This window comes from Trypanosoma conorhini (genome assembly GCF_003719485.1).
Source record: "Trypanosoma conorhini strain 025E chromosome Unknown Tco_14.4_contig_00211, whole genome shotgun sequence".
Taxonomy (NCBI): domain Eukaryota; phylum Euglenozoa; class Kinetoplastea; order Trypanosomatida; family Trypanosomatidae; genus Trypanosoma; species Trypanosoma conorhini.
In genome coordinates, this window is record NW_021704296.1 from 2,045 (window position 1) to 24,245 (window position 22,201).

At 63.8% G+C, this 22,201-nt stretch overlaps 15 protein-coding genes across 15 annotated transcripts, besides 11 other annotated features; 2 read left to right on the forward strand and 13 right to left on the reverse strand.

Annotated features, from left to right (window-relative positions):
* Positions 1 to 329: 329 nt before the first annotated feature.
* Positions 330 to 376: a microsatellite.
* Positions 377 to 682: 306 nt separating this feature from the next.
* Positions 683 to 3,133, reverse strand: Tco025E_04220 (uncharacterized protein; the record flags this gene model as incomplete). Its single annotated transcript, XM_029371132.1, has 1 exon — positions 683 to 3,133. One exon carries the CDS (start codon positions 3,131 to 3,133, stop codon positions 683 to 685), a length of 2,451 nt encoding a protein of 816 aa, XP_029228776.1.
* A 10-nt stretch (positions 3,134 to 3,143) lies between these two features.
* Positions 3,144 to 3,196: a microsatellite.
* Positions 3,197 to 3,284: 88 nt separating this feature from the next.
* Positions 3,285 to 3,323: a microsatellite.
* Positions 3,324 to 3,741: 418 nt separating this feature from the next.
* Tco025E_04221 (uncharacterized protein) lies at positions 3,742 to 5,397 on the reverse strand (the record flags this gene model as incomplete). Its single annotated transcript, XM_029371133.1, has 1 exon — positions 3,742 to 5,397. One exon carries the CDS (start codon positions 5,395 to 5,397, stop codon positions 3,742 to 3,744), a length of 1,656 nt encoding a protein of 551 aa, XP_029228777.1.
* Positions 5,398 to 5,701: 304 nt separating this feature from the next.
* Tco025E_04222 (tyrosine decarboxylase) lies at positions 5,702 to 7,534 on the reverse strand (the record flags this gene model as incomplete). The annotated part of the gene is made up of 1 exon (XM_029371134.1): positions 5,702 to 7,534. One exon carries the CDS (start codon positions 7,532 to 7,534, stop codon positions 5,702 to 5,704), a length of 1,833 nt encoding a protein of 610 aa, XP_029228778.1.
* A 425-nt stretch (positions 7,535 to 7,959) lies between these two features.
* On the reverse strand, positions 7,960 to 8,436 carry Tco025E_04223 (uncharacterized protein; the record flags this gene model as incomplete). The annotated part of the gene is made up of 1 exon (XM_029371135.1): positions 7,960 to 8,436. One exon carries the CDS (start codon positions 8,434 to 8,436, stop codon positions 7,960 to 7,962), a length of 477 nt encoding a protein of 158 aa, XP_029228779.1.
* Positions 8,437 to 9,008: 572 nt separating this feature from the next.
* Positions 9,009 to 9,051: a sequence feature (A-rich).
* An 11-nt stretch (positions 9,052 to 9,062) lies between these two features.
* Positions 9,063 to 9,395, reverse strand: Tco025E_04224 (putative fucose kinase; the record flags this gene model as incomplete). The annotated part of the gene is made up of 1 exon (XM_029371136.1): positions 9,063 to 9,395. The coding sequence occupies one exon, from the start codon at positions 9,393 to 9,395 to the stop codon at positions 9,063 to 9,065; it is 333 nt and encodes a 110-aa protein (XP_029228780.1).
* Positions 9,396 to 10,068: 673 nt separating this feature from the next.
* Tco025E_04225 (fucose kinase) lies at positions 10,069 to 10,431 on the reverse strand (the record flags this gene model as incomplete). The annotated part of the gene is made up of 1 exon (XM_029371137.1): positions 10,069 to 10,431. The coding sequence occupies one exon, from the start codon at positions 10,429 to 10,431 to the stop codon at positions 10,069 to 10,071; it is 363 nt and encodes a 120-aa protein (XP_029228781.1).
* On the forward strand, positions 10,432 to 10,839 carry Tco025E_04226 (uncharacterized protein; the record flags this gene model as incomplete). The annotated part of the gene is made up of 1 exon (XM_029371138.1): positions 10,432 to 10,839. One exon carries the CDS (start codon positions 10,432 to 10,434, stop codon positions 10,837 to 10,839), a length of 408 nt encoding a protein of 135 aa, XP_029228782.1.
* Positions 10,840 to 10,982: 143 nt separating this feature from the next.
* Tco025E_04227 (putative fucose kinase) lies at positions 10,983 to 11,573 on the reverse strand (the record flags this gene model as incomplete). The annotated part of the gene is made up of 1 exon (XM_029371139.1): positions 10,983 to 11,573. The coding sequence occupies one exon, from the start codon at positions 11,571 to 11,573 to the stop codon at positions 10,983 to 10,985; it is 591 nt and encodes a 196-aa protein (XP_029228783.1).
* Positions 11,574 to 11,602: 29 nt separating this feature from the next.
* On the reverse strand, positions 11,603 to 12,115 carry Tco025E_04228 (fucose kinase; the record flags this gene model as incomplete). Its single annotated transcript, XM_029371140.1, has 1 exon — positions 11,603 to 12,115. One exon carries the CDS (start codon positions 12,113 to 12,115, stop codon positions 11,603 to 11,605), a length of 513 nt encoding a protein of 170 aa, XP_029228784.1.
* Positions 12,116 to 12,692: 577 nt separating this feature from the next.
* Positions 12,693 to 13,346, reverse strand: Tco025E_04229 (uncharacterized protein; the record flags this gene model as incomplete). Its single annotated transcript, XM_029371141.1, has 1 exon — positions 12,693 to 13,346. One exon carries the CDS (start codon positions 13,344 to 13,346, stop codon positions 12,693 to 12,695), a length of 654 nt encoding a protein of 217 aa, XP_029228785.1.
* Positions 13,347 to 13,491: 145 nt separating this feature from the next.
* Positions 13,492 to 13,534: a sequence feature (GA-rich).
* Positions 13,535 to 13,567: 33 nt separating this feature from the next.
* Positions 13,568 to 13,592: a microsatellite.
* A 144-nt stretch (positions 13,593 to 13,736) lies between these two features.
* Tco025E_04230 (uncharacterized protein) lies at positions 13,737 to 16,526 on the reverse strand (the record flags this gene model as incomplete). Its single annotated transcript, XM_029371142.1, has 1 exon — positions 13,737 to 16,526. The coding sequence occupies one exon, from the start codon at positions 16,524 to 16,526 to the stop codon at positions 13,737 to 13,739; it is 2,790 nt and encodes a 929-aa protein (XP_029228786.1).
* Positions 16,527 to 16,543: 17 nt separating this feature from the next.
* Positions 16,544 to 16,568: a microsatellite.
* A 554-nt stretch (positions 16,569 to 17,122) lies between these two features.
* Tco025E_04231 (uncharacterized protein) lies at positions 17,123 to 18,100 on the reverse strand (the record flags this gene model as incomplete). The annotated part of the gene is made up of 1 exon (XM_029371143.1): positions 17,123 to 18,100. The coding sequence occupies one exon, from the start codon at positions 18,098 to 18,100 to the stop codon at positions 17,123 to 17,125; it is 978 nt and encodes a 325-aa protein (XP_029228787.1).
* A 138-nt stretch (positions 18,101 to 18,238) lies between these two features.
* Positions 18,239 to 18,282: a microsatellite.
* Positions 18,283 to 18,341: 59 nt separating this feature from the next.
* Positions 18,342 to 18,376: a microsatellite.
* Positions 18,377 to 18,696: 320 nt separating this feature from the next.
* Positions 18,697 to 19,638, reverse strand: Tco025E_04232 (dihydroorotate dehydrogenase; the record flags this gene model as incomplete). Its single annotated transcript, XM_029371144.1, has 1 exon — positions 18,697 to 19,638. The coding sequence occupies one exon, from the start codon at positions 19,636 to 19,638 to the stop codon at positions 18,697 to 18,699; it is 942 nt and encodes a 313-aa protein (XP_029228788.1).
* Positions 19,639 to 19,746: 108 nt separating this feature from the next.
* Positions 19,747 to 19,779: a sequence feature (A-rich).
* A 518-nt stretch (positions 19,780 to 20,297) lies between these two features.
* Tco025E_04233 (aspartate carbamoyltransferase) lies at positions 20,298 to 21,542 on the reverse strand (the record flags this gene model as incomplete). The annotated part of the gene is made up of 1 exon (XM_029371145.1): positions 20,298 to 21,542. The coding sequence occupies one exon, from the start codon at positions 21,540 to 21,542 to the stop codon at positions 20,298 to 20,300; it is 1,245 nt and encodes a 414-aa protein (XP_029228789.1).
* Positions 21,543 to 21,587: 45 nt separating this feature from the next.
* Positions 21,588 to 21,612: a microsatellite.
* Positions 21,613 to 21,812: 200 nt separating this feature from the next.
* Positions 21,813 to 22,199, forward strand: Tco025E_04234 (uncharacterized protein; the record flags this gene model as incomplete). The annotated part of the gene is made up of 1 exon (XM_029371146.1): positions 21,813 to 22,199. A coding segment is annotated over one exon (387 nt), but the record flags the coding sequence as incomplete, so codon positions are not given.
* Positions 22,200 to 22,201: the final 2 nt, after the last annotated feature.

The window sequence follows — 22,201 nt, forward strand, 5'->3', positions numbered from 1 at the left end:
CTGGGGCGGATTGAAGACGCGGTCGTTGCCGCCGCTACGACCGGCGACGCCGTCCTCGCCGCCGCTGATGGGAGCCGCTTTGGGAAGTGGGCGGCCTTCGCGGACCCGCGCGTCGAGGGGCGCTGCATGCCCGCAGGCTCACCCCGCGGCTGCACGCTCCTCAACGGCATGCCGCGCCGCGTGGCGTGGGTGAAGGGAAAACCGTAGGGGGCGAACGCACCGTCGCCGCCGTGCCACCGGCTCCCCGTTGCCTTTACTTTTTTTCCCCTTTCCTCCTCTTCTTTTCAGCCACCGGCTCGCAGCTTGCCGCCTTTCACGCCGCCCCCCCCTTTTTTTTATGCTATTTTCTTCCTTATTTTGTTTGTTTTGTTTGTTTGATGCGCGGGTCCCTCGGCCGCGTGGTCTGCTGCGCAGTGCAGCCACCTCTTCCGCCCACGACACCGCCGGCCCTCCGGCGCCAAAACTTCGTCGTTGGGAGAAGAGAAGGCGAGAGGACGAGAGGAGGGTGGCACGCAGCCGCGGCAGGCAGCGAGAGCCCGCCGTTGGCGGGAATGAAGTTTGCTAGCGGTCCAGCTGCACGCGGAGGCAGAGGCAGCGAAAGGAGGGCACGTTACAATCAAATATATATATGTGTGTGTATATATAATCGCCACGGCACGCAGGATGTGCGTGCAATTAACACTTACTGAGCGTTCGCCGCCCCCTTCTTCTTCTGCTTCTTTTCGCCTTCCTTCTTTTTCGTCCCTGCCGGCGGCTTTGCCGGGCGATCACCGGCGGCAGCAGCCGTGTGGTTGTGCGGCACTGTGCGGCTCCCGTCCCGCCGCCGCCGCTTTACGCCTGTCGGCTCGCCGTTGGGGGATTCCCGCCGGCCGCCCCCTTCGCTGCCGCGTTTCGCAGGCGACGCGTCCGTCGACTCTCTGCCGCGCTTGCGTCCACGCAGAGTCGCCTTCGCCGCTGCAGCCGGGGCCTTCTTCCTCCTCCCCCGCGTTGCGTCCTTCTGCCGGCCGCCGCCTCCCGCGGCCCCGCCCCCGTCGTCCAGGAGAAGCTGCCGCACGCCGCCCTCCTCGCCCAAGAAGCGCTGCAGCTCCGCGAGGAAGGCCTCGTCGTTCCGGCGAAGCATGTGCCGCCGCGCCTCGGCGTCGCTCTCCTCGCAGCGCAGCTGCTTCTCACCGAGCTGCCGCTGGGCGTTGAGCCGCTTTTTAAGTCGCCGCAGCGTCTTCTTGTCGCGCCCCTCCGGCTTTTGCAGCGACGACGTCGCTTCCAGCGTCCGCTGCATCTGCTGCGTCGCAGAGACCTCCTCGCTTGGCTGCACGTGCACCGGAATGCGCCGCAGCTCAGCGCCACTGCCGCCGCCGCCACGCCTGCCTCGCAGCCGCCGCCGTGGCTCACGGACGGAGTTGGGTGCGAAGGGCTGCAACGTGCCGGTGACGCCGTGATTGCCTGGCGACGACGACGACCCCGCCGTTGCTGCGTCAAACGGCGAGGAAAACAGCAGCTCCTTCACGTACGGTGGGTACATGGCGTCCACGTAGGAGAACGTCTCCGGCAGTGTGACGTGTGTCACGAGCGGAATCGGCTCCTCCCGCTCAATTCTTCCTTTCGTTGCGAGCATGCGGTGCTGCTCATGGCGTGAAAGACGCCGCGGGGGCTGCAGGACGTTCAGCTGCACAGGCGACGTGAACTCCCGCAGGCATTGCTCACTGAGCGTCAGGCAATCGCCTGCCGCCGCGACGGCCTGCTTGGCTGCCGCCGCCACCGCCGCCGCGTCGTTGCTTGTGAGCAGCTGCTGGGCTATAGGGTCGTACCTGCGTGAGGAGCGAAGCGCCTGCGCCACGCCGGACGGGAGAGCCGCCTCCGTGGGCATCAGCGCGACAAACGTCTCCAGCGGCGTCAGCGGCCCCGCGGAGTCGCGGCGGGGCCTAATGCGAATGCCGCGGTGCTGCTTCAGGCAGTGCACCACCGCCGCCCGCAGGTGGTTGAGGTGGGGGGAGGCGGGCGCCGGCACGTACCGGTAGTCGGGGCACACGCCGGTGACGGTGGTGTAGAGTGACCACAGCGCCGCGCGGAGCAGCTCCACCCCCACCTCCGCCTCGCACCCCCCGCCGTAGTCGGCGGCCTGCAGAACGTCCGCGAGGAACGCGACGTCGACGGAGGTCAGGTCGGGGGCCACCAGGCGGCGCTGCATCGCGGCCGCGCGCACCGTGCGGTAGCGCCTCCACAAAACGTGCGCCACGTCGCCCACCCCAGCGTAGTGGTCGCCGCCGTTGAGGAGGAAGAGAAAGACAAAGTCCACCCGCACGGACGCGAGCTCCTGCGCGGTTAGCCGAAACTCCCCCGCCGCCTGCGTCCCGCCACGCAGCCACCGGTAGAGCATCTCGGAGACGCTTATCAGCTGCATCGCGGAGGGCCCCACCACGAAGAGGTTGTGGTACTGCGTCGCCCCCAGGCACGTCAGGGCGAGGTCGATGTCGTTGCCGACCACAACGACGGTGTGGTTCGGGTCGTAGCGCCCGCCCCGCGGAAGGGCGGCGGTGGCCAAATGGGCCAGCGCCCGCGCGATCTTCGCCTCGCCCTCGCCTGCCGCGGTGGAGCCGTGAAGAAAGACTGGAACAAAGTGGGGCAGAAATCCGCGTCCCCCGCGCAGCTTGAACTGCGCCGCCAGGGCGTTCTCCAGCTCCACAAGGAACAGGGAGCCCGGCGTCACGGCGAGCGAGGTCAGCTGCTGCGCCCCGCCCGTGTCAAGCAGCGCCAGCCGCCGCCTGCGCAGTCGCTGCGTCTGCAGCTTCGCGTACGGTGCGGGGCCGTCGATGCATATCGTCAGCGACAACCGCGGCACCACCACCAGCGTCAGCAGGACACGCAGCTGCTCCAGCACGGCCTGCACAACCTCCCGCTTCGTCGTCGTGGACGCCCCGCGGCCGAAGCAGGCGTGGATGACGCAGTTCAAATCCACCAGGACGTGATCCGCCTGCGGCGCCGCCGCGGGGCTGGAGGAAAGTGCCGGGTGGCACGCCGCCTGCGTCGCCTCGCCGCTGCGGGCGGAGGCGGGCGCCGCCGCTTCCGGCGCGATCTCGGGGAGAAATTTCGTGCAGGAGGAGGCTTCGATGAACTTGCGCAGCCCCAAGACGCCCATGACGCTGCGGCAACGACAACAAAAACAAACCTAAACAAAAACAAAACAAACAACAACCACCACGAGGGCTCTGCTTCCCCTCCTGCGTGTGTGTTTGGTCCCTTTGTGCGCCTCGCTCCCTCCGCCGACAAACTCCTCTGCGGCGCGGAATACACAGACGGAGACAGAGAGAGAAAGAGAGAAAGAAAGACGCCAGAAATGCAGCTGACTTAAAGGGCGTCGCGGTGCCTCACAAAAAGGCACGCATCAGGAATTAAAACTAAACAAAAAAAAAGTCGCAGCTCAACCCCGCAAAAATCGAGTTCTCCTTCTCCTTCACACACGCACAGACACAGAAGGAAAAAGAAAGAGCCACAATGCGACAGAATAGCCCTGCGGATAATAATGATACAAGCAACAACGGCTACACGCAGCCAGCGCGCGTCTTAGTTTAGCTGCACGCACGCCATGGCGTATGCGCGAGTGTTGTGTGAGCAACGGCGGAACCCCCTCCCCCCACCCCCCAAACGAGAAGGGGAAAAGTGAGCCCGGCCGCCCATAAAGGCAACGTCCCACCTCCACTAAGCCGGTGTCAGGTGCAGGTGGCGCCCGCCTCCCATTTGTCGTGCCTACACGGTCAAAATAACGCGGCTGGCGTCGTCATCGCACTCGGGAGTGGCGGCTGTCCTCCTCACCTCCGGCCGCCGCCGCTGCTTGGGCTTCACTTCCGCCGCCGCCTCCTTGCGCGCCTGCGCGTGCGCCCGCGCCTTTGGCTTGCGGCGTCCCTTCTCCTTCAGCGCCGCGGCTTCCGCGGCATCCACGCCCTCCAGCGCGTCCTGGGTGTCCGCCGCCGCCGCCCTCGGCTCCTCCGTGGCGGGGCGCCTCCGCCTGAAGCGGTAGTAGAGCTTGTTGCTGTCATCCTCCCACGCCACTTCCCTGCGACGCACAGACGTCAAAACCCGGCGCTCCAGCTCAGAGAGGCGCAACAAATTCTCCGCACGGTGGCTTGAGAAGTAGTCGTGCAGCCCATCATCGTGGCCGCAGCAAACCGACGACGGCGTCCTGGCGGTGGCAGTGGCGTTCCTCGCCGCCCCCTCCCCGGCGGCCTCCGCCTGCGCTGCCGCCGTCGTTGCATGCGCCCCGCTAAGCTCCTTCATGGCCCGGAGGTTGTCCACGTGGACCTTCTTGTAGTACTCCATCCACTTCGGCAGCACCTCCACAAGCTGCCCGCTGACCCGCATCTGCCAGTCCGTCTGAATTCGGGTGGCGGCCGAAAAGACGTTCGTCAGCTGCTTCTGCTTTGGGAACGGCACAGGGATGTCGTTGGCGCGCAGCAGTTGAATGCCGAGGTACGCGAGGTCCGTGTTGCCCGTCTCCTGCCCCACCCCTAGGAAGAGATCCGCCGCTATGGTGGCGCGCGCCCGCTGGTTGTCGGTGGGAAACCCCAACGCGACCGGGGCGCGGCCATTCGCCAGGCCGAGAATGAGCCCAGGCAGGATCTCCAGCACGGCCCGCTTGCGCAGAGGCACCAGCAGGTCCATTGCCAGCTGACGGAGAAAGGGCACGAGCAGCTCCTCCGGCAGCCCATGTTTATGCACCGCCGCCGTCAGCGGCATCACCGGCTCCACGTCTTCGTAGAAGGCATCCAGCCCCTCACACAACTGCCGCCACGCCGCCGGCCCCATTCCCTCCTCGACGCACGCGGGGTTCTGCAGCGTCAGGGCGCCGTCTGTAAACCAGCGGCACATCACTTCGCCTGGGCGTGCGCTGTTCGGCGCGAGGCCGCGCTCCAGCAGCACGGAGATCACGTCCACGAAGGGCGTGTACAGCAGGTAGAAGATGGAGCGGGAGTAGGCGGAGACGTTGAGGCGCACCTGGTGCTCAATCTCCGTGGTCGAGAGCTCCTCCGCGGGGCCCGCCGTCAGCCCGCCAGTGGGGTCGTCAAACAAGTTCATCTCCAGCGCATCAAAGGCGTTGGCGACGTTCCGCGCCCGCCCGGCGTACCCAACCGCGTCGAACTTGTTCAGCGCCCCCCGGCAGTGCTGCAGGCAAAAGCCCCGCGCGGAGGCCCCGTCGGTCCGCGCCAGCGGCGCCACACGCCAACTCCAGCCGCCGCAGCCGCAGCCGCCAACGCCAACGCCCATCGCGAAACCGCGTCCGTGGCGCATAATACACGCCGCCACCCCTGCGGAAATTGTGGGGGCCATACGCAACCCCGAGGAGGAAGCCGCCGCCGCGACAGTCGCAACCGCAACCGCGGAGGCGCGTGGTGGCAGCCGGCGCATCGGCACAGAAAAAAGTTCGATCTTCGCAACCCGCTCGAGGCCCTAACGAGGGGGAAGAAACCAGCACGGCGAGAGAAGCAAAGGCACACACAAACGCAGACATACACAAAATTAAAAAAAATACAAAAATACAAAAGCGATGGAACACAATTAGGAGGCAGCCTTCATTGGGTTCCCCTTCAAAGGTCGCGCCATTGGCGCCTCCGCCCCGAGGCAGCACATTCAAGAGGTAGGGAGTAACCCGCGCAAACCCGCACACTCACACACACAGTGAAGTCCGGCGGATGCCCAACGCCACCAAGTTTCACGTGGCCGCCTTAGATGTTATCGCCGCCGTCACTGTGGAGGAGCCGTTCCACTCATCGGCGACCCTCCGCAGCGAATCCACCAGTGCATCCATGTCACACCGGCGCAAGCACGCATCCCCGCCATCGCCGCCCGCGGTTAGGGAGACGCAGACGTACACGCGCCGATGTATCCGCGTGAGGCCGAGGGAGACGCGGTGCGGGAAGCCGCCGCCCTGAACTGCGCGCATCGGGGGAGATGAGGCGAGGACGTCGCCCCAGCGCCGCATGAGGGCCGCCGTCTCCTCATCCGCGAGCGTAAGCCAACGGAACAGCACCATCCCAAAGCAGGAGGCATGCACAGAGCAGTCAAACCGCCCATCCGCACGTACGCGCTGTTCGACGTAGCGCAGGGCAGCCTGGTGCCCCCGAACTACGCGACCCACGGAGGCGGGATTGCAGGGCATGAGCATGAGAGCTAGGCGGATGACTTCGCCCGAGCGCATTTCGGGGAAATCCAGCCGCAGGAGCGATACATCCGTCGCATCCGGCGTGCACCACATGTTTCCACCCGCCTCATCCTCTGCATGCATCCGCCGCATCGCCGCCGCCACCTTGGCCACCTCCGCAACGTACAACAGCGCGGCGGAGGAGTTGGACGAGAGCGTCGGCAGAAACGAGGTTGAGACGCCAACGTGAATGGAGTCCGCAAGCAGGGCAGCCCTATGGAAGGTCAGCTTCCGCTGCTCCCACATTTGCTCAGCCGCGGCGTCCATTTCTTCCAGAGGCGTGGACTCCAGCGGTTGTCCTGCCTCGTCCCTCACAAGAGGCGCAGCAGCTAGTGCCAACCCAGAGTGACTGGCGTCGATGTGAAACCACACTTTGACTCGGCGGCAGAGTTCTGCCAGCTCCTCAAGCGGGTCCACGGCGCCCGTCGTGCGGGCCCCAAACACGCCACACACTAACAAGGGGCAGAGTCCGCAGGCGACGTCCTCTGCGAGTGCCGCCTTCAGCGTCTCCAGCAGCACCGGGTAGTTGTGGACGTGCGGGGAGTACACAGTTTGTAGGACTCGGATGTGTTGTATGCCGATGCAGCGTGCGGCTCTCCGCAGCAGCGGTTGGGACTGATCGCTGCAGTAAAGCACCAGCCGCTGCGTCAGGCGTGCCTCCTCCGCAGGGCTCGAGAAGCGGGCACTGATGCAGCGAGCCTGCGCCTGCGCCCGGGCAGTGGCGAGGAGCACAATAAGGCTCTCCAGTGATGTGCTGTGCAGCAGTCCGCCGCCGCCGCCAGCGCCCGGAGTGCGGCCCCCATCGCCGCCGTGAACCGCGGGAGGTTGTGAAGCTGCGACCCGCGGGGCACGAGGAGCGTCGGGCAGTGGCGTGCGTGGATGTTGAGCCCCGCACGGCCGCTCCGTCGCGACCTCCTCCTCCTCCGCACGCGGCGCCCACAAGAAACGTGCCGGCAGGCGCAGGAGCCCCGCCACAGTGTTCGCCACGTCCTTCTCAAGGGATGCGAGCGAGTCGCCGTCCATGCTGTGCGTGACGGCGTTATTCCAGTGGGGCTTCGGGAACAACGCGGCCACCAGCGACGCCCGAACCTCCGCCGCGTGCGGCTGCGCGTCCAGCAGACACCTCGCGGCGGCACCGCGGCAAAGCGACTCCCCAAGGCATCGCCGCCACTCCTCCCGGGAGCACCCGCTCTTCCCCCAAAGCGGGGGAGCAGTAAAGCGGAGCGATGGCCACGACGGCGACGACAAATGCGACGCGCCGTGGAGCAGACTGCTGAGAAACCGCGCGCCGCGATCCAACAGCGCCGTCACGCCGTAGCGGTGCCGCGGACGCGAGCATCGCATCGCAGGTGTCACTGTTTCCTACGCCCCTGCCGCCTTATTTGGTCCACAGTAAGAATATGCATGCATGCGGGCGTGTGTGCAAATATGAGTGCAAGAGGAGGGGAGGGGGAAGAAGCAGCGGCGATGGAAAGGGCATTTATAGGCAGCCAGTAGAGTTGAGTTGCATCCGCCACAATCACACACAGAAACTGCCAGAGCATCCTTCACGCACGCCTCCCCGCACTCGCCTCCGCTGACTATTATTCCCCTCTTGTTATCAAGACGGAAGTCACATTATACGACCTGTACGCCTGGCAACTGCGGCCAACACAAACCTCGCATGTGCGCCGCCCGCGCCTCCTCCCCGCCCCGTGCTCTGCAGGAGAAGGCGGGCCGATAGCCACACTAGGGACCTCCGCCATCCCCCGCAAGGGGACCCGGGTCGCCTACTCGCCCGCGTCCTCCCCCTCCTCCTCGCCCTCCTCGCTATCGTCTAACCGCACAAGCGTGTTCTGTCGCGGCTTTCCGCGTGGGTGGTTCAGCTCCCCACGCACCACCTTCACCCGCTCCTTCCGCGCCTCCCTGTCATCCTCGCGCCGGTCGTAGGCGTCAAAGCCGTCGCTAATGGGCGCCCCGCTGGCCGCCTGCAGCTCCTCCAGCGACGGCGGCGGCCAGTGCTTGGACGCCGCAACCACGACAAAGAGCGGGTCGGCGGGGATGGGGTCAAAGGCGGGAGGCGCCGACGTCTGCCCGCCGCCGTGCCCGCCGCCGCCCCCGCGGTCCTCGTGCATGCGCTCCACGTCCGCCGCCGCCGCCTGCACCTCCGCCCTCCGCGGCAGACGAACGGTGGAGAACTGACGCGCCTCGCGGGCCCTGTTGGTGACCCGCACCCGCTGCTTCGTCGCCTGCCGCTTTGGCGCCATCCCCGCCCGCGAGCGCACGCAGAGACGCCAAGGAACAGAACCTCCCCGCCCTTCCTGCCCTGTACTTTTCACCGCGCCCGTGTGGCCCACAGCAGCACCGCCCACGCCAAGTCTACAAAAACGGGACGCAAACGAAGGAGAGAAGGAGGCAAAGGGAGTCACATGTGGGAACCGTCAGCGTCCCGCCAAACTGAAAAAGAAAAAGTGGATCACGCAACAGAAACACGCAGACAGGGAGCCTGAAAGCTGCCTTCGCCGCGGTGACGGTGGTAAGACGGCGCCCCACCACAACAGAGCGCTAACGATAAAAGGCGCACGCACAGGCACAAAACTTTTTTTTTTCAAAAAAAAATGTAGATGGCGAGAAAAGGAAAAAAAAAGTGGCAGCATAACCCAGAAGTTAATTCGCACAGCCCCATGCAGAGGGGGTATTCACACTTCTCCCCACTTCAGTTCTCTGCCATGGCAAGGCAATCATGGCAACCGGTGCAAATTATAGCTATTGATGCGGTAAGCAATCGTTACAGCAGCCCCCCTGTTACAGGGAGAGGACCACACGAGCGTGAAGCACGCAAAAACAAAAAAAACAAAGACAGCAAGAATAATAACAAACACTCCCTAACACTTCACATCCGCTTCACTTCGATACCACAGTGGCAAACGCCCATCTCCACAAATCGTGCCGTGGCGTTTGGTGGATTTACTGTTAACTCGCCCCAAATTCGCTGGGCGGCGCCCACGTCCTTCGCCGCCATGTAGAAGCACCCGCCGTCAGCCCCCGCGAGCCTCAGGACCCAAACGTCGTTTTCCACACGCGAAATGATGTCAGCAGCGGCTGCTGAGGACGCTTCAGCATCCAGGCGCTTTCGCTGTTCCCAGGCCACGCCAATCAGCCCGCCGTGGCGCTCAAACTCCCCGCGTGCGATGGCGTCATGCAAGTTCACTGCCTGCCGGCACATCTCGGACAGCACCCGTAGCTGCGACGCACGGTTCAAAAACGCCCCACGCACGGACTCCGCACAACTCACCTCCGACGTGTGAGTGACGCCGGTGTCGTAGAGCAGGTGGCGCAGCGCGTGGCGTGGGTCCTCAAAAAGGTGCACTGGCAGCCGGCGAGCGCATGGGCCCTGCCAGCAACCCGAAATGGACTGCAAGAGTTTTACGCCACGACACAACCCGCCGTACGGACCCACCCACCCACCGATGCCAGTTGCGAGGAGTCGCTCCGGGCAAAGTGTGCGTGGCCCCACGTCATGTGCATTCCAGCCAAGGCCGCAAAACTCCGGCAGGGCGCCTAGCGCCGTGGCGGCAAGAGGCGAACTGCTGCTGAGCCCAAGTCCAGCCAGAGTTGCCGCCGTCAGCGTGACCTCCACACCTTTGCCGCGAGTTCGGGGAGAAGTCCGGCCAATGCAAGGGCCGCCTTTGGGATGGAAAGGGGAGAAACCGCCTTGCCGCAGCGCCGCTGCCCCTCAGAGGCCGCGAGTTTCTCGACGGAGAAACTAAAAAAAAAACGAAGTGTGATGTCCGGCGTCGCAAAGGCATTAACGCACAATTGAAGTGGAGGCCCACCGTTGAAGTTGACCGCCGCAGAGGTGCTTGTACGGCGGTGAGGCGGCCCATCCACACGGGAGATCAACGCGCGCAGCTCCGCCGCCCCAAAAGAGTTTCCTCCTCGCGCGTGGAGAGCTGCGGAGAAGGCCGGAAACAACTGATGGTCAGTTGTTGCAGCGATTCCGCTTCCAGCAGACGAAACGCCGCCGCTTCTCTCTCCTGAGCACGAGCAGCCAGCTCCTCACTGCTTCGGAGGCCATGCGCCCTTTCAACCGCCTCGGAGGTTAGGGAGAGACCCCGCAGAAGCCTCGGCAACTCCTTCTTGCGAAGTTCCCCTTCTTTTTCTGCAGTTTTTTCACCCCTTCCCTCCGCCGGGGCAGCAGGGGCGAGAGACGACTCCCCCCACCGCGCACAGATGCACCGCAAGACACGTGCGCGGGGCATATGCTGTTGGATGCGGTGCATTACGGGGGCTTCTTCGGCCGACAACTTCTCAGGCAGAGCGGCAGGTGGGCGGCGGCGTATTTCTGCGCCACGTGGTCCAAGTCCATTTGGCACAATGAGCTCCCTTGTGCGTGGGCCGCCATGACGAAAAGCATTTCCCGCTGCAGCGCCTCCCTTGACTCCAGCAGTGTTGCAATGTTTGCCGCCTCATCCAACTCGTCCGCCGAGCACCGCACGCCCGCTTCCCAGAGCTCTCCCTCGCACGCCTCACTGCACTCGCCTCCACGTCGCGCGGCGAGGGGTGAGTCGCCCAGCGGGCGGCGCAGCCAAGACCCGCCGCAGTCGCACACCGCGGGAGAAGCGGTGCAAACCGAACGTCCAACGCCTCCGTGCCGTTCTCATGGGTGAGGGCATCGAGGGACAGCCCACGCTTCCCCAGCCAGCGAGTGAGCGGCGCGCCAAGAAACGTCGCGACTTCGCCCGTGAGCGCCGCAAAAAACCTGCCGCAAAAGCCGTAGGGGCGTGCCGCCCATCTCCAGCCGCCACCATCGTCACTCGTGCGGCCACCCGGCACAACATCGCCGCAGACATACGCCGGCACCTGCAACTCCCACGTGCTCCTTGACACGCCGGTGACGACAAAATGGCGCTGCGACGACCGCCCACTGCGACAACTCGCTGCTCTCAGTCCAAATATTTCCGTACCGCGTGTGTGTTGTGCGCACCAGAGCGTTTTGACTGATGCAGGGCGGGAGGGCCGCGGCACCTGTGCCCCCACCGGAAGTGGTCCGGAAACGACTCCGCGTTCTGCAGAGCAATCGTCGAGGAGGAAAAAAACCCTTCGTGGCGCGGAAGCGAACGAAACGTGCCTCGGGCGGCGTCCCAATCTTCCCTCGCAGCCGCCGCATCGTTGGGCCGCGGGTCGCAGTGGGTGGTCGCCGCAGCGTCAAGCCAAAGTGGCTGTAGAATTCATACTGCCTGAAGCTCTTCACGGAAATGGAGGGGCTCTGCGGGCGCCTCCGCCACGCCGCGTGGCGACTCAGCAGCCAAAGGCCGACGTCGATGGCCCGGCGCCGGCCGGCGGCCCTCTCGTCGAGCTCCTGCGGTGACGGCCTCAGCAGCAGCAGCAGCTGCGGCAGCATCTCCAACTCCTCGGGGGCCGCACGGTTCGTCAGGAAGAAATCGCAATCGCCCACGTCATCCACCGCCTGCTGAACGCCGCGGCAGACCACATCCGCGCCCTCCGGCACCGGGCGGAAACGGCCGGTCGTGCAGGAGGGCAAAGACGCCGCACGCCACGAGCGCCCGCAGATGCGATGGCGCCCGCCGCATCACCTGCTCGTAAAACGGGCATCGGTGCGTCAGGGAGCGTCTGATCGCACGTCTGCCCACGCGACCGGGGAAAGACAAGAAGAGGCGCCAGCAGATTTCCACACGGCCCGTATGAGGGCAAAGACCGGCATCCAACGCCAGCGATTATGCCGCGCTGCTCACCGCCCAATCCACCGCTCAGGGTCGTCATCGCCTTATGTCGCCGCGGCGCTTCGTTCCGACTGGTGGCACGACTCGAGCAGCCAGCACGTTTCCCCAGCGGGGCCGAGGTGAGACGACTTGTGGTCAGAAGTGAAACAAAAAAATAACGTGTTGTGCGCTTCGGAGCGACGATGGCGTCCAAAGCCGTCATCCACCTCAAACAAAGAGGGCGGAACAGTCACCAGCAGCGGCACCGCTGCAGCCTTGACAAAAAAAAATGCTCCGCAGGGATGTCCGCCGGCCGTCCAGCTGCTTCCTACCGCGTCGAATACAAAATTGCGCCTCCTTTTTTTTTTGAATGGATCTGCCCAACGGGTAAATCCCTCCATTACTCGCTTCCTGCGCCGGTGCGGCAATGCGTCCCCGCCCAAACACGCAGTTCGGCAGAGAGGGGAAGGGCGGCAACGCGTGTGACACCGGCAAAACACTGCCAGAAGCAAGAATAAGCAGAAAGAGAAAAGGAGAAGCATCGGAGGTAAAAGAGAAACAAGAAAAAAAAACAGCAGCCACTTCCCGTCAGAGAGAAACATGCACGCAAGGACGTGGACTGAGAGAAAGGTCCCGCCTGGCCGTCATTTCCTGTCGCTGCATCCCTTACAAGCACAGCGTGAAAAGGAAAAAAAAACATACGCACACATGCACCGATAGAGAGAGAAATGAGACGGAGATGTATGAAAATACAGGTAGATTTATCCCCCCAAATGCAAAGGGGGCCATCTGTCAATGGTCTACGACGTCAGGTACAGCACCAACAGGGTGATAAGAAGCGCCGCACAGTAGTCCGTAGGGATGCGTAGCTGTTGGCTGTGGAATGCCTCCGCCTCACGGGCCTCGGTCATTTGCTGCTGCACAAACGGTGGGGCGTCTTTGCTGATGCATGCAAGCTTCTGGTGCAGGATTTGGTTCTTACGCTCCAGCATGGCGTGCACCAGCTGCGGGGCAAAAGCAGAAAGCAGCAGCCAGGCGGGGAAAAGCACAACTTGCGTCAATGCCATCAGGGCCCGCCACGCAATCACGTCCGTGGGCGACTTCTTGGCCATGACGTCCATCCACTGCAGTTGCGCCTCGGTCTCGCGGGCAAGCTCAGTCATGAGCACCGGAAACATCTGCCGCCGCGTGGGGTAGAGGAAAAAGCTAGAGAAGTAGTGAACCATCGTCAGTGTAAAAAGTGGCGTGATGCAGAGCGACTCAACGAAGGAGAAGTGGCGCGCGTGCTGGGCGTCAAACTTGCGAGGAATGTCGGCAATGAAGAGGTTGTGGCCGGCAAGCATGTCGCCAAGAAACTCGCCGCCGCGGCGCGGGTACCAAAGAAACCACCGCTGCATGGAGGGCGGCAGCGACAGCCTCGGCATCGACCGCAGCACGAGGCCCCGCGAGAGCATGACAGCGGCCGGCGCGTGTGTCGTGTCGCGCGGTGCTCGACGTCCTGCACGGCAGAGTGGGGCTCGACGGTGGCCGCCAAAGTCGCTGCGTGCGTCTGAGTGGAGCCTGCACGGGTGCAGGGAGGGCGGTGGACCGTCGCCACGCAGAGAGGGAAAGAAAGAGGAGGAGAGAGAGGGAGAGAGAGCGATGGGGAAAAACTCATTTCCAAATGGCGCCTCTCACAAACAACCACACCAACAAACAAAACGCAACGCGGCTGGGGAAGTTGCGGCCTCCCATTTCCACTTCCCTCCGTTTTTTTGTCTTACTTATTTCTCGCCTTCTCCTAGCGCCAACGGATGTGGCATGCGGGAAGGGAGAAGAGGCGCCCCCCCCCACACACACACACCTCACATCGACGCAAGCGCCTGGGCACGCGATGTCAGAAGCCGCCCAAACCGTCCGTGCAGTTGGCGCTCTGTCAGGAGCGTCACCACCGTCGGCTGCGCCCGCGCGGGCGCGGCGTCCTGCGCAAAGAAGGCAGCCGTCGTGCCGTCACTCGCCTGCGCGGCGTCCGCGGCGGTGGGGCGCAGCAGCGTGCGGGTGCGGATCTCGAGGCACTCCAGGAGGCTCCCCTCCCTCCCCGGCGCCATCAACGCACGCGGGAAGCCGAAGTTGACGACAACTTCCACGGGGCGGGGCGTCGCGTCGCCCCCGTCGCCGGCCACGCACAACATCCAGTCGTACGCCACCAGCACGTCGGCCGCGCCCCGCTGAAAGTCCGCCAGCTGGCAGGTGCAGCGGAGCCGCGCGTCACGCTCCCGCAGCGCGGCCAGCAGCTGCGGAAACACCGCGTCCTGCTCCTTCCGCGACGAGACCACCACGACCATGCGGCCCACCGACGACGCAAACGGCGCCGCAGAAGAAGTCGCTGCGGCGCCACGCGCATGATGGTGGGCATCCGCCACATCCGAGTGCTCCACGCCGTTGACATGCGACGCACGGAAGTGCCGCGTGACAAGGCCCAGAAGGCGACGCAGCTTCGCCGCCTCAACACGCTCAAACATGTGCTGCCCGGCGTGCTCTTCGGCCTCGTCCACGGTCACCTCCTCAAGTATGTGCTGCACACCGTCCCACACCGTGTCGTCGCGTTGCCGGTAGCGGTTCACCGCGTCAGGGGTGCCCTGGAGCAGTGACTCCTGCAGCCACCCGTCGACCTCGTCGTACATGCGGGCGGCTGACACGATGTACTGACACTCCACATCGACCGCGTTCGACAGGGAAATCCACCACGACATGGGGACCACCGTCTGGGAAGTGGGCTGCGCCACGCGGTCGGCGTCGCTAATGCACACAATCCGAACACACTCCAACGGCAGCACCTCCGCCTGGCCCTGCACCAGCTGCAAAGCCTCCACCAGAGACTGGTGCGTCGCTATGAGAACGGGCAGCCGCTGCTGCAGGAAGCGTGGAACCTCGTCACGGGGCGTCACCGCCGCCGAGGCATCGTGCGTCGCGGCGGGAGCAGGCGCCGTGGCCGCACCCGAGCGCTCCAAAGAGGGAAGAGGGAGCCGCTCAACGCGGGCCTCACACTGCGGCAATTCGTGGGGCCAATCCTCGCAATGATGGTCGTCGTGGCGATGGCTATGGCGAGGCCGACTGTGCTCGCGCCTCCGCCTCTTCCTGTCGTGCCTGCCGCTTCTGCTGCTGCTGCTGCTGGTGGTGGTGCTGCCGCTGCGATGCCGGTGGTGGCGCCCGCTGCTGCGCCGCCTCTTCGCGCGGCGACGGTCGCGGCTGCGGCTCCGACGGTGTCGTCCCTCTCGGGAGGTGCGGCGCGAGGAGCTGCGATGCCGTCGCCCACGACGACTCCGCGCCCGCTCCTGCGCGGCCGGCGAGCGCCCGGACCGACGGTGATGGCGACCACGCGAATGGTCACGGCTCCGCTTGCGCAACTCGCGCCGCTCCTCCTGCCGCTCCTCGCGTGGGCGGTGCGGCTGGGCCTCTTCCGTCTGCTGCTGCTCCTGTGGCGATGGCGGCGGTGGCGGCGGTGGCGGTGGCAGCCACGACGGCGGTGGGGCCCCTGCCTCCTGCGGCGCGGCGTCCGCCTGGCCGCACGGCCTCCCCTGCAGGGCGGGCAACGGCACAAGATCCGCCGTTCCCCGCCGAAACGTCATGGGCGCAAACGCGGCCGCCGTGAAGACGTCTTGCAGCCACCGACCGCAGCGCTGGGCCTCGTTGAAGCTGCTGACCAAAATCAGCGCGCGTGGGGAGAACGGGCGCATCATGCACGCCTCGGCAGGCTCCTGCTTCACCCCCATCGTCACGGCGTCAACCTTTGCGCCGCCGCCGCCGCCGCTATTAGTGCTATCAGTGCAGTTATTATTACCCTTCTCCCCGCCCTCGAGGCCCCGCGCCAGCGTCAGCGCCCCGGTCGCCAAAAAACCAGCCGTCTTCTTCCCCGTTCCTCGCGGGCCGACGCTGAGGGTGTGGTGGCCGAGCAGCATAGACGTTATGGCGAGTTGCTGGAGCGCCGACAGCGTCCCCGCCGCATCCCGCAGAACACCGTCTTCGTCGCCGTCGCCCTTCGCGGCCTCGTCGCTGGTCGGCCCACTGCCTTCAGCGCATGGCGGCTGCACGACGCCGACGCCCAGGACAATTTCCTGCAGCTCGCGCAGGTTCGGCCGCGACGACGCCTGAAGACCGTCAGACCTCGACGGCTTCGTGGCACGCGGCAGAAACAAATTCCGTCGGAGGCGCGACAGCACGAGCGGCGGAAGTTGCAAGTCCTGCAGCCGCAAACAAGGGGGCGGGGGCAGGCGTGCGGAGCACTCCACGCCGTGCATCATCGCAAACTGCGACACAAACCCAGAGGACATGAGGTGCTGGATCATATAAGGGGCTGGGGTCCACGAGCTCCGCGAAGTGAGCCCGGCGGCAGTACTATTCGTGCCGGCAGCCAAACCGGTGGCGTCCGCCGCGGCCACATGCTCAGCGTCCGCGTCTCGCCTCCCATAGTGCGCCTCCCACTTCCCGTCGTGGTCCTCGGCGTCGTAGGCCGTCGCACGTCGTGGCACAAAACGTTCTGGTATGACGTCGTTTGGGCCGGACTCCATCACCAGTTGCCACAGCGACTTCTGCGGTGGGGCCGGCGGGGCCGCGTCGTTGGAGGCCCGCACAAACTCCGGAAAGGCAAAGTCCATGCCGCCGCCGCCACTAGCACACACACACACACGCACACGCACCCCTTCGTTGCTCAAACGCCTTGCCGGCTATTCAACCGCTCCCGCCCGCTCTCTTCCCCGTGAGTCCGCGACGTGGAATGACTTGAAAGGCAGCGCGCGGAGGGGAGCGCAGCGACTTAAGAAAAAAAAAAGATGAGAGCAACCGCACAAAAAAAAAACACTGACAGCCAACGCATGGAGTGTGTGTGTAGCCCATCGCAGGCCGAGACAAGTTGCACGACGCCGCTTCCTCCCCTCTCGCCGAACCTCCGCCATGCGGGAGGGGGCATTCCCCCAACCACCCCAATCCCTCCATCGCCTCTCCGCCCGCACTGGCGCACTCACTTCAAACAATAAAAAAAAAGTAAACAAAGTAAAAAACATGTTCCGTGTTCCTAATTCCACCTACGCCTACTATCGCCCGGTACTCCGTAGAAGTGCGGGCGGAAACACTACAGACTCGCACACACGCACACACGCACACATACAGACGGTAAGGAAAACAGCTTTCCCCCTTCTCTTCCTTTTCCAGATTTTGCCCCCATTACGCAGAGGCGCGCGGGTGCCCTCGCTGCCTACTCCGGCGACCGCTGCAGGCATGGCTGGGTGTCACTCTGGTGCAGCAGCACTCCGTCGTCCAGCGGCGTCTGATGCCGCGCACTGATGATCTTCAGTGCACCATCTGCTATCCGATCCACCGGCTCCCGGCTCACACTCACCTCCCCGCGCTCAGGGTACTCCACCAGCGTGAACATGAGCGCCGAGTCGTCGAGGGCGCCGTCGTTGAACACGATGGCGTGCAGCAACTTCGTCGTCACGTCGTTGAAGGGAACCCGGAGAAGGTTCATGTCCTCCAAGACCTGCATGGCCAAGCGGTGGGCGTGCGGGTTGCACTCGCCACACACGCGAAGAATGTTTGCAATGTCATTACAAATGGCGGTGTCGAAGGCCGTCGTGCCAACGCTTTTAATAAACTCCTGGCACTCCTGCATCTGCGCCTGCACCTTTACAAGCTCCACCTTCTGCTTGTCGAGGTGGTCCTGCTTGAAGGCGGAGAGGCCACGCTTGAGGTCGTCCTTGATGTGGAAGCTATTCAGTTCATAGAAGTTGTAGTCCTGGTGCACCAGACGAGCGGGCAGCATAACCTCCTCGTAAAACGTCACCAGCTCCTTGACGCTTTTCCACGCGGTGCCCTTAAACTTCTCCTTTGCGCCGGCCACAGGCTTACGCGCCGCCGCACTGTCAGCCTTCGCCGCCTTCACTTCCGCCGCAATCTTCGTGACGTCCTCCTCCGCGCCCAGCGTGGCGATCAGCGGGGCGAATCGCACGCGTGCAAGGTCGACCTCCGTGAAGAGCACCTCCGCCGGCCTGTGCGTCTGCGCGAGGATGGCGGCAGGGACCCTCAAGGCCTGCGCCACCTCCTCCTTCGTGACGGGCGTGCCTAACTGCGCCGACGACTTGGCCAGCGGGACGTTGCGCATGACGGCGGCAGATGCAACGCGGCGAAGCAGACGGTGGCCGCTGCCGCTCACGGTGGGAGCAAAACGACGCATTGCGTCTGCCAAAGATTCTTTGCCTCTACCTTCAAGGGGAGCCTCCGGGGGAGAAGGCGGAGAGGGAAGTCGCGTCAGAAGTTGGAAGCACGTGAATTGTGGGAAGTGCGGGCGGCGGGAGGGAATCCCACATCGGCGACACGCACCCCCCCCCCGCCACACGCACACACACACACACACACTCTATTGACCTCATCACAGTCACTCGAAAAGATTTCCGCCTCTTATTTCTTCTGCCGTGTGTATGTGTTTTTTGTTGTTGTTGTTTTTTTTTTGCCCGGCCGTCTTCGCACTTGTTATTTTGCACCCTGCTGCAACGCCCCACAGCCCCGCCTCCCCCTGCCGTGTGAACGTGTGCGGCCGACGACGAAAAAAAGCGTGGGGAGGGGCGAGTGCCAGCGAACCCTCCGCCCCTCCCCAGGCCGCGTGGGAGCCACGCAGTCTCCTCCGCTTCCCACTCGCCATCCGCCGCCCAGACGCAGACGCACAGAGAGCAGGAGGTGGAAAGGGATGTGGGGAGAAGGAAAAAAAAAAGAGAAAGATAGATATAGATGGAGACGCACCCCGGAGCCTATCGCCCCTCCCTCCGCCCCCCGTCACTCAATGGTCTTGACACGTCCACGGAACTCGTCCAGCGTCTTGTACCCCTTCTTCGCCATGATCGCCAGCAACTCATCCGCAAGCCGCGTAAAAATGCCTGACCCCTCATCCTGCAGTGCGGTTCCCACCTGCACCATCGACGCGCCGGCAAGGATGTGCATGAAGGCGTCCTCGCCGCTGTAGACGCCGCCGCAGCCAAACACCAACTTCTCCGGGCAGCGGCGGTAGAAGGCGTTCACGTTCGCCAGGGCCGTGGGGAGGATGTACTTGCCGCCAATCCCGCCAAACCCCTGCTTCGGCTTAATCACCACGGACTCCGTCCCCGCGTCAATCACGAGGCCGTTGCCGATGCTGTTCACACACGTCACGAACTTCACAAGCGGGAATTCATTTAGGACGGCCGCCGCCATATCGAAGTGGGCAATGTCAAAATACGGCGGCATCTTCACACCAAAGGGCAGTCCGTACGCCGAGGACACCTGCTCCAGGTACGTGCGCATCGTCGCGAAGTCGTACGCCACCTGCGGTTTGCCGGGCACATTCGGGCAGGAGAGATTCAACTCCAACACAACCCCTTTTTCCTGCGCCACGGGGGCGAGGCGGCGCACCATCGCCACGTTCTCCTCCACGGAGAGGCCCGACATGGAGAGGAAGAGCGGCTTCCTGTCGTAGTCGTGCAGCTGGCTGGCGTAGTTCAGGTAGAAGTCGAAGCCGAGGTTCGGCAGCCCCATTGAGTTGATGCTGCCGAACGGAAGGGACACGTAGCGCGGCTCGGGGTTGCCATCGCGGGGGGCGCTCGTGCAGCTCTTTGTCACAAGTGAGCCGCTGGCGGAGGCCGTCATGCAGCGAAGATCCTCCTCCGTGCTGCAGAGAACACCCGCCGCGTTCATGAAGGGGTTGGCGAAGCCATGGCCGAGGACGCTGAGCTTCAGACTCATTGACGTATGCCTGGTGACTGTGTGTGGAGGGGGGGGAGAACAAAAAAGAGAGCACAGCCAAAAATGCACAACAGCGCCGCAGTGCAATCAGCAGCGCCATGGCCGCGGAAAAGCAAAACCAAAAACAAATCAAACACCAAAGTCCGAGCGGTTTCCCCGACACTGGTTTGCCTCGCTCAGCGGCGCAAACACCTTCGTCGTCGCTTGCTCGCTTTCTCGGCCCGCGCGTGCCTCGCGAAGCCCCACGACTCCTCGTTCCCCCTTCCTCGCGCCCACACAAAGATCCGCAGGAAGAAGCACACCCATTGAAGGGCCTGCGAACGCGGTTTCATTGCTATTGTTATTCTTCTCCCCCCATCATCCACGTCCAGTTTTGGTCCGTGTTCTTCCTTTGCGAGTTGGGTCATTTTATCCGTTAAGATTTATGCGTGTCAACGTTCGCAGCTATGCGTATACCCGCCCCCCACCCCCTGCCTTGCGTGGTACTGAGATTTGCTCGCACTGGCTCCAATCACACCGCACTTGCTTGTTCCCGTTGCGGCTGCTGTCTTGTTCGGAAATGAGGCAGCCTTAGGGCAGGAAGCATGGCGGTGCCTGGAGCACCGCCGCCGCCTGCGGCACACACGTGGCGCATGCCTGCACACAAGCACACGCACACTTCACGCCAATACACTCCAGAGGAGGGCCATGCGCATAAACATTCCGTACCGCATCTGCCTAAAGTAGGCCGCACGCGGGTCCGTGTCAACGGCGGTGCTTAACTCATCGTTGCGCGGCAGTGGATGCATCACAATCATTTTTGGTTTCGCCAGCTGCATGCGTGCCGCGTCGATGGTGATGTTAGCCTTCGCCGCCGCAAAAGACTGCATTGCGGCCGCATCATCGCCTGCGGAAGCCGCAAATCGTTCCTTCTGCAGCCGAGTAGCGTACAACACGTCGCTCTGACGCATGACTTCCTCTGTGAGTGCGTGTGTGCGGCGAATCACAACCCCCGTTGCGGCGATCTCTTGCTGCAGGGAGTCCAAGACATCCTGCGGCATCTGCAGCGCGTCCGGGGCAACAAGAAACACGCACTTGAGCGAAAAGTTGCGCACAAGGAGCTTCAGGAGCGAGTGCACCGTACGCCCCATCTTGAGGTCGCCAATCAGCGCGACGGTGACGCCGTCCACGCAGCCGAGCTCCGCGTGAATTGTGAGCGTGTCCAGGAGCGCCTGCGTGGGGTGCTCGCCGGCGCCGTTGCCGGCGTTCATGATGGGGTGCTGCGCCACGCTGAGGGCCTCGTGGACCGCGTCCTGCCGTGGGTGCCGCATCACCAGCACGTCGCTGTAGGAGTCCAGTGCGCGGATGGTGTCGGTGAGGGTCTCGCCCTTGCTGATCGACGACGTCTCCACCTTGAAGTTCACGACACTCCCGCCCAGCCGAATCATCGCGGCGCAAAAGGAGCTGAAGGTGCGGGAGGAATCCTCGAAGAAGAGTGGCGTCATGATGCGGCCCTGCAGAAGGTTCAGCACCTCGCCGCCCTCAACCCTGCGCTGCATGGCGCCGGCAAGCCGCAGCAGTGCGTCGATGTCCGCGCGCGTGAACTGCTCGGCGCTTGTGATGCTCTTGCCCCGCAGGCTTGCAACAGGCTGCAGCTCCGCCATGGAAACCAGCAAAGAAATAGGGTTAAATATATTTATCTCCCCCCCTTCTGCGTACGCGATGGATGTGGCTTCGCTGTGAGGGGTCGGGAGGAGGGGCGAAGGAAAGCTGTGAGCAACCGGGCGCCACGAGAGGCATGAACACACTTGACTTCTCCCCCTCTTCTCCTGCTGCCGCCCCACACCCCGCTCACGTGCAACCCACACAAAACACACCTCTGCGCCTCGACCCCTGTCGCCCGCCGCCGCCGACGCCAATTCCATCACGTAACCCCTCTTTTACAGCCCTCAGATCAACTCACCACCGTTTTTTTTTCTTCCTTTTTTTCTTTCTGACGGCGTCTGGTGGCTGGTTGGTTTTCCCTTTTACCCTTTCCCTAACACGCACACACGACCTTCTTCCACTGGCGCTGTTCGTTGCGTTTATCCGCCCCCCTCCCAGCCAACGGGTTCACTGCGGATACGCCATACACACACGTGCAGGCATTTGCATATATATATATGCATATATGTTATGACAGGTGCGTGGCGTGGATGATGGATGCGTTCATGGAGTGGAAATGGGGGCTTGCAGTGCACTTTGCATGCGTCTCGGGGGCGGCGCACGCACGCGCTCTCCCTCCACTTCCTTTGACTCCCTCCGCTTCCTCCCTGGCGGGGTGCGCCGCCGCCGCCGCCACCGCCTCACAGTTTGCTGCTGGCCTCCGCCATAAACGACCGTACCTCCTTCATCTGCGCCTGCGTGATCGCCCCGGACTGTCGCCAGAGCGGCAGCAGCTGCGAGAGCGTGACGACCGCCTCCAGGTCGTAGCCGAGGCCCCCGAGAAACTGCTTCGCCCCCATCTCCCGGTCAATGAGGACCACGATCGACACAATCTCCAGCCCGGCCGCCTTGAGCTTCTCAATCGCCTCCACCTTCGTCT